General features: G+C 36.4%; 1 protein-coding gene across 1 annotated transcript in view; it reads right to left on the bottom strand.

Annotated features, from left to right (window-relative positions):
• Window positions 1-16,850, bottom strand: part of LOC145663604 (adipocyte plasma membrane-associated protein-like) — a 272,201-nt gene that overhangs the window by 19,279 nt on the left and 236,072 nt on the right. Inside the window, exons 5-6 of the mRNA XM_081729713.1 lie at window positions 10,060-10,228; window positions 5,615-5,749 (exon numbers count right to left, since the gene is read on the bottom strand). Coding sequence (XP_081585839.1) covers window positions 5,615-5,749; window positions 10,060-10,228 — 304 coding nt within the window. The remainder of the gene's footprint in view (window positions 1-5,614; window positions 5,750-10,059; window positions 10,229-16,850) is intronic.

Below are 16,850 nucleotides of genomic sequence, written 5' to 3' on the forward strand. Positions count from 1 at the left end.
TTGTTCTATTCACAGCGCTTCCGTAGGCTCAATTTACTTCACCGTATTCAGTTTATCAATATTTTTGTTGTGTCTAAACTGTGGTACAGAGCGCGTGTGTTTCCGTTCCCAGAAATTTATGCCAAACGATTTGAATCCTTATTCCTATGGCATATTTGGCGAGGTTTTTATTTTCGCATTCCCCATCAAGCCCTTTATTTGCCCCGTTCCGCTGGTGGGCTGGGCTTAGTCAATATTCGTATCAAATGTCAAACGTTGTTTATGGCTGACACTTATGCAGCGCTCTCATCACTCAGTTCTATCACTAACCATTGGGTAAGTTGTTTCTGGAAGGATTATAGTCAACCGCAAAACCCTCCTTATATTCAATTCGTTGATCAGTGCCCGGCCTATATCAAAACGTTTATCCGATATTGGAATTATTCCGGGATGGTTCTCCACCCTCAACAACACAATGCGCGCTCGTTATATAGGGCACTCAATGCGCACTCTTTCTCTCACACTACTTTACGCGTACCTCAAAAGTATCCACACGTAGATTGGCCGCAGGTCTGGTCTAATATCTCAAATCCTGTCATACCTGAGTACATGCAGGTTTTGTGGTTTCAGGTAGTACATCAACTTTTCCCGACACGGGCGCGTCTTTATGAGATTCAACGAGCCCCAGATGCTTTGTGCGAGCACTGCCAGCAAGAGGACACATTAGCCCATCGATATACACAATGTGTCGGCTCGCCATTGATTTGGCACACCATGCAGGAGGTGTTGGGCCGCATTACCCGTCGCTCGCCTTCATACTTCACGGTGCAATTTATGTTATTCCCAGATTTTCATTTTTATCCCCCCACTAAACATCGAGCGGTGCTGTTTCTTGTTGCCAGCACTCTCTTATATTTTCAGCGCTTCACAACCTTGTTAGATGCACGCACGTATTTTGAATTTTTGAAACGTACACGTCGAAAGTTGTACACCCCAGACAGGGACCGGCAACTTTTTAGCCGGTTTTTGGAAGTGGTTTTGCAATAATGCACATCCCTCTCTTTCGGATTTTTTTTAATATCATAGAATATTCTATTGTAATGTTTAGTATAAGTATTATTATGTAATACAGTAAACAGGCTTCCGCCTCCTTTAGTACAATTTTTTCCCTTTTATTATTATTCTTATTCTTATTCTTCTTCTTCTTCTTCTTCTTCTTATTATTATTATTTAATTTTCTTTTGTGATGTATAGTATATGTGTTATGATGTAATATAGTAAACAGGCTACAGCCTCCTTTTGTACTTAATCATGTTTGGCTCCTGTGGTTGTGTTCTCAGCTTGTAATTTCTGTACGGAAATAATAAAACTTATAGTGTAGCGGTAACGTGATGGACTTATGATTAATAAAGCTCTCCAGCTTAAGTTCAAGTCCTGTTCACGCCAAAGTTGCATTTTTTTTACAAAGAGATAGTGAAGAATCGATTTCTCATATTCGACATACAATGCTTAAGATTGTGGAAGCAAACACCTTTATCATGATAGAGACGATTTACGAATGTTGGTTGCGAAAGGACAAGGCACTTACCAAGACATTCGAAACACTTAATTGATCTGCAGTAAACACTTTTCGTGTTATCGTTCTCAGAAAGAAATATTACAGCTATTGTTGAACAAAGTTTGGGTAAAGCAGTCGGTGGCGTAGTGGTAAGGTACCAGATTTCCAAGCGGGAAATCTGGGTTCGATTTCCCACCAGGTAGTATAAGTTTTTCGCATAAAATAATGACTGCAAACAGAGATTTATCTTCTGTTGGAGAACTTACTAAGCATCACTGGCGAGAATTCGAATAAACAGTGTGTGGCTTCTTTATCATACGCTGTAATGAAAAGTATGTTTCATATTTATATTCGTCCCTCTCTCTCTCTGTTTCTTAACGTTTCCCTATCCTGTCGTTGCATCTTTCACTTCTCCCCCTCTCTCCCACGTACATTCGAACTTCATGTGAGTGTGCGTGTTCCAAAGCTAAAACGGAGCAATAGACCAATAGACCTGCTCTGGAAAATGTAATTAACTGGCAACTTCAGCGTCGAGTTTTTCGTGCTCTGGGCATAACATCTCCAGTCCTGGATATCCCTGAAAGAAATACTGTTTAAACGCAAGGGAATAAGCAAAATATCTTTTTTTATCATCCGGGTTACCGAGTCTCCGTCGAATTACCGGGTCAATACCGGTTTGAATCCTCGACCCAGTGGTGGTCCATAAGCTAACCAACATCATTCGTTTGAGTTCTAGCGTGTTCATTCTCTCTGTGCAAATTACAACGTTATATTCGCAAGAGATGAAAGTGATGCTGGATGTTCGCAACAGATAAATCTTTGGAAAAGACAAGAAAATGGTAACCTCTTTGGTTATTTGAAAACAAAATTTTATTTATACTACTTCGACACAAATTTGTTTCCATCTTATAATTCAATGTGTTTTATTCACGTTGAAATTTGAAACATGCAAGGTCTGCTACATCTATAAGGAACATCTAATTTTCCATTTGAACATTTGTATCTTTTCATAATGATACGGTCTGTACTTTTAATATATTATATTTCTGATAAAAAATTGCCAGTAAAATAGCACTCATTCAATTTTATCTTTTTTTCTTTCTTCCTTTTTTTGTTGTAAATTGAGTATTCTATCCTTTATGAAAGAAACTTAATGAATGTTTCAAGCATCCTCTATATATTCGAACAGTCCTGAAAAAAATATACAAAACAAACGTTATTTCTATATTACTGTTGGATTTCTGGTAACGGCACTTTATAATGTTAGGTTCTTTTCTTACTAAGTTTAAAATTTCACATTTTTATCTGTTCTCCCTTTTCTTTTTCTTCTTCTCTTACCTTCTCTCTCTCTCTCTCTGCCTCATTTCTGAACCTCTATGTAATAGACATCCATTGGTTTCAATTTTTCATTGTGTGTGTTTCAGTTTCTCCCTAAATAAACTTATGAATCTTGTTTCGTCTCGGTTTTGTTATTTCATTTTATCGATACTAATACATGTGTAGTTTGAAATTAAAATTGCGTTCATGTTGTTAGCTAATTTTAGTATGGGAGAGAAGAAAGGAGGAGAGAGAGGGGGTCTCTTTACCAGACACGATTATGGGATAAGAAGGTGTATATTGGATGAACTAGCTGCACGGCGTTAGCTGTCGCAATTTTTTGATGCGGAGTGTACATTTGTAGGAAGGTGTGTTTTTTTCTTTAGCTTGTGATGATCGAAGTGACCAACTGGCGAGACCCTTTCAAAGGAAAGACATTTAAATGGTGGAAGAAGTTGTTTTTCACTTCTTCATAAGGTCAGTGGTGCATGCATATATAATCTTCAAGAAACTGAAACCAGAAAACAACAGTATGCGTCTGAAGGAATTGATCATTGAAGTGGGTGAACCACCTTCGGACAACAATTTAAGACCACACAAATCGTGGAAATTTTGCGGAGACAGATATAAAATAAGAAACAGGCAAGTGGGCACGAAAAGGTACTACATTTTACTGCCCCAAATGTGATGTCGGTCTATGCGTCCCACAGTGTTTTAACTTTTTCACAGAAAGGTTAATTACCTGTGATTTTTCAGTTTTCATGTACAGATAACAAGCATCATTGCTGTAAACTCTCACATTGTGTATTTTGTGACTGTTTTCCAACCATAACTTACATATTACATGCATATAGGAAATTTCTATACTTTTTGTTACATTGTAAATTTTTTCTCGATTTTCGTAATTAATATATACATTAAAAAGTGGTGGAAATAAATGTCAAGTGTTGCATGTTATACGTCTGTGTAAAGAGGAAGTTCTGTAGATTATACAGTGGTATAATAAATCACGTGTTGAAAACTATGTTTTCTAGGAATTTTAAAAATATGTCAAAGAAACGTCCGAATCAAACCTAGTCCTCTGGATAAACATAAATAATTGTTCATGTACCAAAAAAAAAAAAAAAGTAGGTGCAATGAACAACAGAGTAAGTCCATGGGGCCCATTAACCATGTTAATATAAGGAAAATCGTAAACTCGCAGTGAAATAGCTATTGCATCAACACTATTCATTGGAAAGTCATGATTTAAGTTCATTCTCTTCAGCACAAATCGTGCTATGTATTGCTGCCCATAAAGTACCTGAACAGGGAAGATTGGGAGAATGCCAGGAAAATTTCCTTCAAAAATCCCTCCTATCAACTTTGACCTCCTCTGGAGTGATCTCGAGTAAAACTACACAATCCAAATATATCTCAAAAAATACTATAGGGGATAATAAATGAGTATACCAAGTTTTGTTTTGATAGACGGAATAGGTATGAGGGGAAAGGTTGAATACCAATACGCTCTGTACATACAAAACCGAACCCAAGACCTGACTTATAAACAGAACACAATACAAAAAATATAAACGCAGTACTATTTATCCTGATATCAAGAATTGTACCACATTCAAAATAAAACTTGGCACACTCATTTCTTATCCCTATAGTATTTTTCGAGATAAATTTGGATTATGTGCTTTTACCCGAGGCCACTCATGGGGGGGGGGGCAAAGTTGATGGGAGGGATATTTGGAGGGAATTTTCCCAATATTCTCCCAATTTTCTACGTTCAAGTACGTTACGGGCCCTAATACGTAGCACCTTTGGAAAACATGTTTCTTGCTGAAGAGAATGAACTATAAACCATGACTTTGCAATGAACAGTGTTGATGCAATAGCTATTTAATTGCGAGTCTACGATTTTCTTTTTACTAACAGGGTTAATAGGCACCAGGGACTTACTCCGTTGTCCATGGCACCTATTTTTTGTGCACGAACATATCTCTGTTATGTTTATCGAATAGACTAGGTTTGATTCGGATGACCGGATGACAGGTTCATGTTCGTTCCTTGTTACTACTTGGAACAGGTTTCCAATCTCTTTTGACTGGCGACATGCTTTTATACATTTGTAAGACGTAAGTTATAGGAGCAAAACCTTGAAAGTGAGTGATATATACTAGTGAACGTTTCAGAAAAACGCTCTTCACAACGATTTTACTTGGGCAGTATGTATTTTTTAGAGATAATGAGGACCTGCTGAACATTAACATGAATCTAAATGTTTCCAATCGAATTTTGCAAATACTGTACTATGGAGAGATTATTAAAAAAAAAAAAAAAAAAAAAAAAGCATTTTAAGAATTCTTCGGACCAAAGGATAATGAAACTTAAGGTCATACCTCAAAACATCAAAGTAGAGTAGAGGTATCTATTTCAAAAAGTGACACGACCCCTTTTTCCAGCGAGACATGAAAATGTCACTTCATCCACCGTAAACTTTATAATGAGGAGTTTTGGAGAATTCTATTTCTTTATATATAGCGGTAGCTATTCGAAGAACATGAATTGTTTACATAGGCCATATTTCCTGTATTTCTGGTGAAGTGTTATATTGCAATTACATCTTACACGAACATGTAAACCACTTTAAACATTAATCGCAAACATATCAATATTTAAAAACGGACTCCGAGCTTCCCAGTCTATTTCCTTAACCATGATGAATAAAACCATTCATTAGGGGATGCCTGATAATCACTTATATCTTACCTAAGTATTCTGTCTTTTCCTCCTTCTGCAACCAGCACGAAGTCCTCTTTTGGTGACAGTTGGACTCCATTAGCGCATTGGACAGCAGGAATTAAAACCTTCGATGACTTCGTTCTAGGGTCGTAGCTCAGCAATCTAAGAGAAACCAACACACAGTGAAATAAATATAGGCATAATCTATAATTTACTCTTTCCAGATAATACACAAAAGATTTTACAACACTAAGGTGGGTCATCACCATTTTATGAAAACGGATTCCAGCAGCACTCTTGTAGATAATTATAAGGAAAGAAAATGATTTTTTTAACAAAAGATTGAACCTGAAAGTAGTAACAATAAAAATAACTGATACTAACAAGGGACATCACCCAATTGTCCGGTTCCGATTTCAATGAATTTTTTATAACTAATAGAGGACATATATGTATTATTTGTGATGACTGAAATTTTTGCCATGGTGCATGTCTTCTTAGAGATTACTGCAGAAGTCCCTTACTAACCCTTGTAAACGGAGCGTTACTGAAAGAACAACCATCTAGATGCATATAAGGCCTAGGGGAAAGTTGTATGGTAGGTATGATCTTGATCGCAGCCATCTTGAAATCCGACATTTTGAATTAAGGTCAAGTTTTTGAAATGGGAATAGGGTAATATGATACATAATTTCGGGCTAGAATTTAATCACGAAGACAATGATGAAGCTAGTTTTCAGATACTCCCATTTGGGGAAAAGTTACATGCATTTAATTGTTCACTTACTATGGGCGAAATACCCTTACCTCCGCTTCTAACCCGCGTGTTAATGATAATAAGTGTATTAAAGCTTCGGTAATACATATACCAAAGGGAAGTGATACGGTAAGGATATCCTTGACGGCAGCCATCTTGAAATCAGTCATTTTGAATTAAAGTGAAGTTTGAAAAATGAAAACTATAGCATGTGGCACCTCATTTTAATAGCAAATTTTCACAAAATGTCAATGGTATGCTTATTTTTGTTCTATAGTTAACCAGTATGAATTTAGGACTGCTTCTAATGTGCACCAAACGTCCATTATTCGATGTTTCAAATTAGATACACTCCTAATTTTCACCGCATGTTTTAAGATTCCAACTGGCACTTTGCAATTGTTCCCATGACTCATGTTTTCTAAATTTATTACATTTTTTTAAGAGTTGCGATTTGTCAGTTCATGAATAGTGTTCAGATAAACATCCAGCAATCTTTCTAGATATAAAAAATAGAAAACATGCACCACGGCAAAAACTTCTGTCATCACAAATAATACATATATGTCCTCTATCAGATAGAAAAGTTTCATTGAAATCGGAGCCGGACAATTGGGTGATGTTCCTTTTAAGTATTATATTATGCAATATATAGTCAACAGTAGATGCTACAGGGCTCCCAGAGTCCCGGTTTAGCCTAGATTTTTTTTCTGATATTTCGGCAGTGTTCCCAACTCTGAATAGATAAATTGCTCATGATTCTTAAGACAGTTTAAGGAAAATTATATTTTAAATGTTGAAATATATAATTATGCCTAACAATGAAAACTTAAAAAAATATATATCTATAAACATATTTTAAAAATACACACATACTTAGACACACACTAGTGCTCTCAACGGGTCGGGTTGAAGACCGACCCGACCCGACCCGACCCGAATTGACTGACCCGACCGGATGACCCGACCCGACGCGAGTGACCCGACCCGTGATCCGATCCGATTGACCTCACCCGAAAACCCGACCCGATTGACCCGACCCGAGTAGCCTGACCCTACAACCCGACCCGTTTGAGAGCACTATAGGTCACGACACTGGGTGAACGCCAAAATGCACTCCCATTGGGAATTAAACCCGGACCACGTGTACCGAAGTCTTACACGTTAACCACTAGCTAGATCAAGCGGGGGATTTGTATATGCATCTTAATGAATATTTGGCACTTTTGAGGTTTGGTTATTTCTTTTTATAACTGATACCAGTGTCCGACGTGAGAGAAATTTATTTTTTTTCTTGCTTTAGTTCTATGTGACGAAATTTTTATTCAAGATCAGTGTTCTCACCTGCTCGGACGGCAGGGGGTCTTCTTGGAAGCCAGTAGCAAGAGTCTCTTGGCGGAGACAAAAGTAAATCGTTTAATTACAATGATAAGGGTTGAGGAAACGGGAGAACACCTGTGATTTTTTCCAACCCTTCAACTTTCATTCCAAAATAGGTTCTTATGATTCCGGGACCCGCGCCACTTTGATTTTTCTTTCTCGGTAATTAAAACGTATTTTACAGTATATATAGTTGCAAGTAAGAAGATACATAATATGAATTTTGTAATTTAAAATTTAAAAATATAATATGATAATTAATTATAAAGTACTAATTTTATTTCATCACTTTCAGCCCAACAAATGAAATTCAAACAAATCGCACCCTGGGTCTTGGTCATCAATACTGCGTCTTATTCTTTGTCTTGCACAGTCAAGTCTTGGTCCTGCATTTCGTAGACTTGGTGGTCTTTCATGCTATAGAAGAGCCAAGAATGCTCACCTCATCGGTACAAATGAAGATCAGGTCTTTCATACTATACGGAAAGCAAGAAAATATGCTCATCGCTACTTCGTGATCACCAAAACAAGGCCAAGAGCAAGATTACTATGCACTTCGTCTTGCATATCCAATCTTTATCTTATTCTTGTATCGATGTTCTTGGGCTTGGTGAAATAAAATGAAATATTCAGTTTAATGTCCCTCTATTCTGCACCGAGGCTAAGGGATATGGTGACCATGAGAAATGAATGCAATGGTGGAATGAAGAAAGTGGGAGGAAACAAGAGAACCTCGAGAAAACCCACTACACGTCGTTTCTCCACCACAAAGCCCACTTAACACAAGCTGGGATCGAACCATGGACACCATGCACCAGAGATGAATTCTCTATCACGGAGCTACCGCGGCCCTGCTTGGGCTTGGTCGTCCATATCCAATCTTTCTTTTGGCCTTGCTTAAACAACTTCTAGTTTTGTTCTAAATCCAGACTCCATATTGGCGTAGATATTAATATTATAGTCGATTGGTAAAATCTATCTTCCACAATTAAAAATTAAAGTACACACACAAGTACAAAAATAAGCATTTATCGTAAAAACACTAGCTGCAAGTGTTCAAAATAGATTTATGGTTTCTATAAAATCAATTGAAAATTGCTATTTTTAATTAGGCAGCAAGTGAAAAACAGCAGCTTTCGACTCCAGCAGAGTTTAAGCTCAACCTAAACTCAGTTGACCAAAGTGAACTGACCCGACCCGATAACCCGAGTGACCCGACCCGACCCGACAACCCGACCCGTAACCCGACTCGAGCTGACCCGACCCGAATCGGAAAGTGTTGTGTCGCATGCTGTATCCCGTGATGTTTTAGAAGATATGGAAGCACATTCTTCGATTGTGGACTTTAGAGACAACAGTGACGTTGATCCGAATTAAATACACGATGAAAGTAGCTCATTTGAGAAGAATGTTGAGAGTCGGATAAGGATTATGAATATTGTAAACAATAAATTTGAGCCGAACGCTTGTGTCTGTTGATTGTCAGTTTTTACATGCACACCATATGGGTACGAACTGAAAGTTGTACTGGGTCGTTGATAGAGGAGTGGCATTGATGAAACAAATGTTATGAACAAAGAAAAAGCTAATATACCCGACTATGTACTGATGATGTTGAGATACATGGTATTTCTCCAGAAACAACTTTGTGCGTTGTGGTGTTTACCACGCCCAATCCACGCAAGCAAATTTCAGGACGTGCAAGACTGCAATGGGTGCCTTCCTTCTATGCTGAATTCTATAAGCAACTTGAAGCTGACAAGAGCAATGAACATGATATCTCTCTTGATGATTCTGTTTAAATACTCATTGCAGGTAATGTTGTGCAGTGTATTTCCATTCACTTAAAACATGATAACCAACATTTTGAACGTTGATACTTCTAAAAATCTGCGTTTTTCAGCAATAATGTGCTCTGAATTATGTCGGTAGCAGTGTCGATTCTGAAGAGGAAATACTAACAATTAATAACTTTGTATTTGTGTGTAATATTTTCATTGTGTTTTCAGTACAGATTTTCACAAAATTCTGTTTCCGTTTTCCTCGATTTTAACCCTTTGTGGGTTATCTCCTTTTAGTGCCGAACCGCTCAATTATTAGGAAATAGCAGAATTCTTGAGGGGAAAGGGGATGAAATTGAATTCCCACTACTGATATAAATATTGATTATATAGTTTTATACTGGTTCTGTTTTCATGTAAAGGTATTCTTTTGCTTCAAACAAAGTTCATGTATCATTATTCGTTCCGACAATTAATTAATTACACCTCGTGTGCTGGACTGACTGACTACTCTATACACATAATCCACAACAATGTTAGGAGGTTGTACTTACCGACCGCTAGGTTCAGACATAAATTCAATGACGACATCCTCCACGGGAGCACGAGTGCTGGCATCTGACCAGTAAATCGTCCCATCTTTTGCAATATCAAGGTCATTCGGAAGTCTCGACCTCATTCCTCCAATGACCTCAAATGAGGACACTAACAATGTTACATTACCTGTTACAGCAAAACAATACAAATAAATTACTTTTATGTCACAAGGTTTCAGCAGTTTCCTCCATACACAAGAACATTAATTGAAAGAAAATATTATTGTACAATTTAATTCTATAAAACAACTTTAAATAATATTTACAGTAGAGATAATAATAATAATAATAATAATAATAATAATAATAATAATAATAATAATAATAATAATAATAATAATAATAATAATAATAATAATAATGTCTTTAATAAGACCTCTATCATAAAACTGGAGTTTTGACACTATAAGAAATAAGAAAGCCTTGTATCACAGACAAACACATACCCGGGAATTTATTTCGGGAGAGGTCCAAATTCGATATGAGGTTAAATTATATTAAAATTGATAAAATCCTTCCTAAAATTAGACTAAATTTACACAAAACTTGGGATTTCGGGGAGATCCGGACCCCAAGGACTTACACCCTGTGTACGTCCTTGATCAGAGGAATATGGTTATTATATGACGGACATTTTCATATTTCACACAAAAAAATATTTACCTACGTACATATTAATTGATAAGCCTACTAGTGGCATAGTGATGAATAATTTATACAACTGAACTTTTACAATACCGATTACAGCATTAGGATCAGTGCCCTCCTGTGGAAAATCAGCGCCTGGGGCGAGAGTATACCACAGCAACCCCGTATATATGAGTGAGGTCGACAGATCAGCTGCGAAGCACTAGCATGGTTGGCGCGAAATATAAGAAAATTTTCAAAAATAAACCCTGTTTCCTTGATTTTGAGTACTTTTTATTACTTTTTTCCTTCCATTTTATGTGTGGACATTCATTTCCCTCACGAATTTTGCGTCCCCTTACTTTGGTTCCCGGGGCCGTCGCCCCCTCGTCCTCCCCAAGGCACAGTACTGATTAAGATTCTTTCTTCGCGCTTGCAGATGGATGTATTGTGTTTAATTGGAAATTGAACATTGAAACAATATTAGCATTGATATTCATTTACAAATATATTAGGAATATGTGTTACGAATCTTGAAGTTGAAGGAGTTGTGTTTACTTCCAAAAAGGGGATTTTCCGCATTGTCTCAAAAGTAATTTTTAGGATCAGAAAAAGAAAACGTCTGGTAATCCTTGCAGATGTTACGCTAAGAATTGACTGTGCAGATGAATATCCATGTAATGAGATGTCATAATCACTCATTTTCTGTACAATGAATAATATAACTAATGTTAATTAAGAATTTGAAGGAATGAGGGAAGAAAAAATATTATCCATGTTGTTAAATACAACATACAAAACAGAAGAATATTTTCTTGTCTTATGTCCAGATCGTGCCGATTCTGATGGAAATGAAAGCAAATAATATTTGAGGACCAATGATTTAGTTGGAGAGGAAATATTTACCGGAATAATTTAGTAGTCTCCACAGGAATCATACTGGGTTTCAAGATTTTTGGACTTCTGCAACGGCGTTCCGGACCAACTAAGCCTCTAGTAAGGACAGTTGGCTAAAATCACATGTATTTAAAACCATAAGACGAATTTTGAATAGAAGGCTACATGGGAGAACAAATGGGGAAACTAAAGAGAAGCAGCTAATGTTTCGGAAGAGAGGAGACACAAATAAGCACCGTTGATTTATTTAAAATAACACTGAAAAACGAGCTGTGGATATCTGACATGATATTTACTTTTTCTAATGCAATTTGTCATACAGAATTCAAATCTGAAAACCGTTTTACTCTTTCACCTCAGGTCTTAAAGATTTTGCTCAACTTTTATATTTCACGCTACACCCATTTTAAAATTCCAACCAGCCGTGCAGAAATATGTGGGCTTATGCGCTGAATAATGCAGAAGCAAATTTGAATAAATGTTTTCTCCGAAAACAGTTCTTAATATGAACCTGCAGGGCACATATTGTCAATTTGTATTCGTGTTGATAACGGATATTCAGTGTCCGAATTACCACGAGAATAGGGGGAAATCCCTCTCTGTGGAACATGGTGTCTCCCAAAGTGTCTTCAATTTCCCCATGTAAATTTTCTGGAACGTATACTTTATCCCCCTTGTAAAATGCCTTTTAATTTGCACCCTGTGTATAGCAGACCTAGGTGTCATCAAGCAACATTGGTGATTTAACAAAAAACAAACGCCAGTATCTATTTTATTTCTTTATGTACCAGCTTGAAGTGGAACTACGGAAAAGTAAACTACTGTGCTGGCAACAGTAGTCACAGTCCTGGCGACGAACTTAAGCTGGAAGGAATTTGGATAACGTGAAAATTGAATACTACAGACGTCGTAAAGGTACGTTCCACACTGAAAAATGTTTCTTCCTATTTTACTGCCAGAGCATGAAGTTAAAATCTGGAGCTATATAGCAGAAAAATAACTGTCTATATAATGTCACTAGCAGCGTTCACCCCGCTTCGCTGCGGTCACCCCGGAACGCAATAAACGTTGTTACTTAGATAATTTTTACTTTTTCGCTTTCAAGTGATATGATAAAAACCATAGAAGATTGCAGTAAATGTTAACATTATATCGCCTGTCATTTATGTTAACCCGCCCCGCTTCGCTGCGGTCACCCCGGAACGCAATAAACTTTGTTACTTAGATAATTTTTACTTTTTCGCTTTCAAGTGATATGATAAAAACCATAGTAGATTGCAGTAAATGTTAACATTATATCGCCTGTCATTTATGTTAACCCGCCCCGCTTCGCTGCGGTCACCCCGGAACGCAATAAACTTTGTTACTTAGATAATTTTTACTTTTTCGCTTTCAAATTGCAGTAAATGTTAACATTATAGCGCCTGTCATTTATGTTAACCCGCCGAGTGACACGGTCATGCGGGTTGCATATAAATACGTTTATTTTTACCTATGATGAACTAATAACAAAGGATTTGTACGTATGGACACTTGAATGGTCAATTATCTCAAGACACTGGTAATTAAAAATTAAAGTGATATGATAAAAACCATCTAGGGTCCAAATCCTAATAACCCCCCAAAAATAAAAGAAATTGGTTCAGCCGTATTAGCGTGATGAGGGAACAAAGGATTTGTACGTTCTCTTTTATAATATAGATTGTGTTTGCTTCTTTGCCGGAAATTTGTCATTGTTCTTTGTAAGAACTGAGTCAAACTTTTTCACCCAAGTTTTACACTGTTGCCAATTTATTACAAAAAAACAACCAAGCACTAAATTTGTATGTTTACTGTATTGTATGTTGTAAAGAAATCTAGTTTTCCTACTAACTTCAGGATCTTGTACGGGACCTGGCACTAACAAAAGGTCAAGCCGAACTGCTCAGTTCACGTCTTAACCCTTTAGGGATCCTATGGTACAAATTGTACCATACAGGTGTTTCATGGTACATTGCGTTATAACTCTCCTATATGAGCTTTTTCGTCCGTTTTTTTTTTTTTTTTGTTTTGTTTTGTTTTTCAAGTCCAGAGGCATTGTAGTAAACCTTACATATGGTTTCACACCTTCCTGCGTCCAGACATAGGAGGTGACGACGTCATAATTCTAAAATATATATTTTATTTTATTAAGCCTATGTTCATTATTTTTGGCGGGCTTATTTTTGCACGTAGAAGATTGAAATTGTGCTTAAACATTCAGCCCACCCAGTAGTATTTATCAGATTTTTTTTTCAGATCTCTGCATTAAAACAGGAGGGATTCAGAGGGGCAAAGGTTTGAAAAGGGATATTTTTACCAAAAAAATCCCTTTTTCGGGATTTCCCCGCCTTAGATACATGATGGAGACACATGAGTCATACCGTCTGAAAGGCAGTTCTATTCTGAAGAGAATGATGAGCGAAACATGACCCTAGGGTAATTAGGGATGTCTCAGGGAATTTTTACAAAATATCCTTCTGTATACGGGAATATGGTACATTGTCGGTATATATATATTTTTACCCTCATGAAACTGTTTATAGCTGCATTATATTATATTATATTATATTATATTATATTATATTATATTATATTATTATTATTATTATTATTGTCCAGCCATGTTACATTACGAACATATATTCGTATTATCTCACCTATGTCACATTTCCGCGTCTATTTTGAAGACTAGTTCAAAACCAGTTTGCTCCCAAGCTGAAAAACAATTCCGACGCCACTGATGTCCAACATACGAACATAACATTTCTGTGCATTTTCCCTTCAGTATTTATACATTTTACTTTCTACACAAAACTGCATGCAATATTGATATAAGAATGAGGGTACCTGTATCGATACTTAGTTTGAATTACCAATATTTGTAAAGAAAATTATGTATTTTCTGGTGCCGGCACGGAACCAAATTCAAATAGTTTAGCATATGTGCCACAAAACTACTAACTCAGGAACAGAAAAAAAATCTCCGTGAACTGATTTGCCTGGGTTATTCCTTATGTCTAAGAATATAATCCCATCCGTAATCAGTGGAAGATTTACGGGGTTTGGGACTTTCAAGCTGAAGCCCGCCCAAATTGCGTGATTTCTTTTTATAAAAATCTAATGTTAGTCATTCTTATGCGTATAAGCTTCAAGTCCTCCCAAAAGTTCAGTGATTTCTACAAAAACGAAGCCTCTGTGAGTGAAGCCTCTCTCAAACTGTTTTTCTGGATCCGCCACTGTTCGTAATTTATTTTCCAACAAGAAATTCATTCCAGCATCTACCTAAATAGGAAATTCACCTAAATTTAGAATGCAGGAGGTTCCAGTAGTAATAATTTCCTGTCTAAGCGATATTTTGGACTGGTGCAAAGTAACCCGGATTAGAGGCTGAAACCGCCTTCTCCCAGTTCTACTTTTTTTTTATTTTATATATATATATATATATATATATATATATATATATATATATATATATATATATATATATATATATAACTTCGAAACATTTCACATTTCAACTTCAACTATTGCTTCAAAGTCCCATTATACATAGTAGTATTCTACGAAACGGATTTAACTTTGACGGAAATTCTTGTAAGTGATATCTTTCAAATGTTGGCGGCCTTTACAGTCACAGCTTTCCATACCTCTACAATAACGAACCCTCCCGGTAATTAGAACTGATGTTAATCGCCAACATTATAGCCAAAATACAGTTAGATGTTCTATCTTACGGTGGGAATTGAAACTTATTCTTTATTGTTCATGGTTTTACCCAGTGGCGGCGGTTGGACGTTAAAAGTGAGGGAGCAAGACATGATCTCAATATTTGTATATCAATGTTAGTTTTCCTGGTTGCTTCTAACATTTTGTTTGACGAAAGGTTGTATACCTATTAGGATATTCTCTTTTCCAGATAAAATACCGTATATCGTGTTTCATGTTTTTAAAAGTAAATCGGCAAAAGCAACGCAAGTAGATACTAGCCCTTTTTACTCTTAAACAACGAAGGTGTAAGAAGAGAATTGATTCCTTGCTCAAGAACATTTTAAAATTCTGTCTGAAAAATTGTGTGATCAGATTAGGGATCTATTTAATAACAAATTTGCAAAACAAATAAACAGAAAAAATAATATTAATCGAATAGTAATGCAAAATGAGGCTTGTTTTGCAAAAGTTACATTGACACCGGGGATTAATGAACAACTTATATTTTTAATTCCACACAGCTATTAAATGTATGTTATTACTCTTAGAAAGATAGTAAATACTAGAAGCATATGCTGCGACATTTAAAGAAGTACTTTTGCAGCTTCCCGAAGCATGTTCGTTGCATGTACAGTTTTCACTTTCTTGGAATACGTACATCAAAACTCAACAATACTTAGAATCACTACAGTTATACAAAATAATCCTAAAAGATAGAATTATGTTGAATTCACTAAATTTAATTGTATATACAAAATTGTATATGTACCCCCTAAACTCGTATATTACATTGCAAACATTGCCGCGCCTTTGACGTGGGAAACCCGGGTTCGATTCCTGGCGGGAGCTCATGTGGTTCGTATTCCACGTTAATCAGTAGGTCCTCGTCTCATATAGCCTCACTGCTGAACGGGATGTTAAAAAAATCAAATCAAAATATTCCTTAGTACTAGAAAGATGAAAATATTTTTAGGAACTTTCGATTTTTGTGCAATTAAAGAATAACTTGTGATTCACAAGTTGTGAAGGACTTCTTTTTTGTACGAAATGGTTATCTCAATTTGTACCAAAGCGGCTGACTAATATATTGAGCCCTTGTAAGAAGAATGAAAATACACTCGAATTATGGCGCTCTAATAGGTTAATTTTGAGCCATTTTTCGTGGTAATTAAAATGCAATTCCTGCAGCTTTCTTAATTGAACCGGAAGACAACCAATACGTACTCACGGGACGGCAAATATTTTATGGCACAATTGTTATTCTATGAACCATTAATACATACAAAAACTTAATATTTCCATATGAAACTATATACATTAATGGGTCATTTCAAAAAAGTGGGGGGGCAACTGCCCCCTTTGCCCCCCCTTAATCGCCGCCCATGGTTTTACCGACAGAAGACTGTGAAATTCTTTTCATATTTTGTGCAAAGTAACCTCTGATGTGCAAAGTAACCCATCTTACGGTATAAAACAAAAGAAAAGAAAGAAAGACA

The sequence above is a fragment of the Thermobia domestica genome, chromosome 11, assembly GCF_964235325.1.
Source record: "Thermobia domestica chromosome 11, izTheDome1.hap1.1, whole genome shotgun sequence".
Classification (NCBI taxonomy): domain Eukaryota; kingdom Metazoa; phylum Arthropoda; class Insecta; order Zygentoma; family Lepismatidae; genus Thermobia; species Thermobia domestica.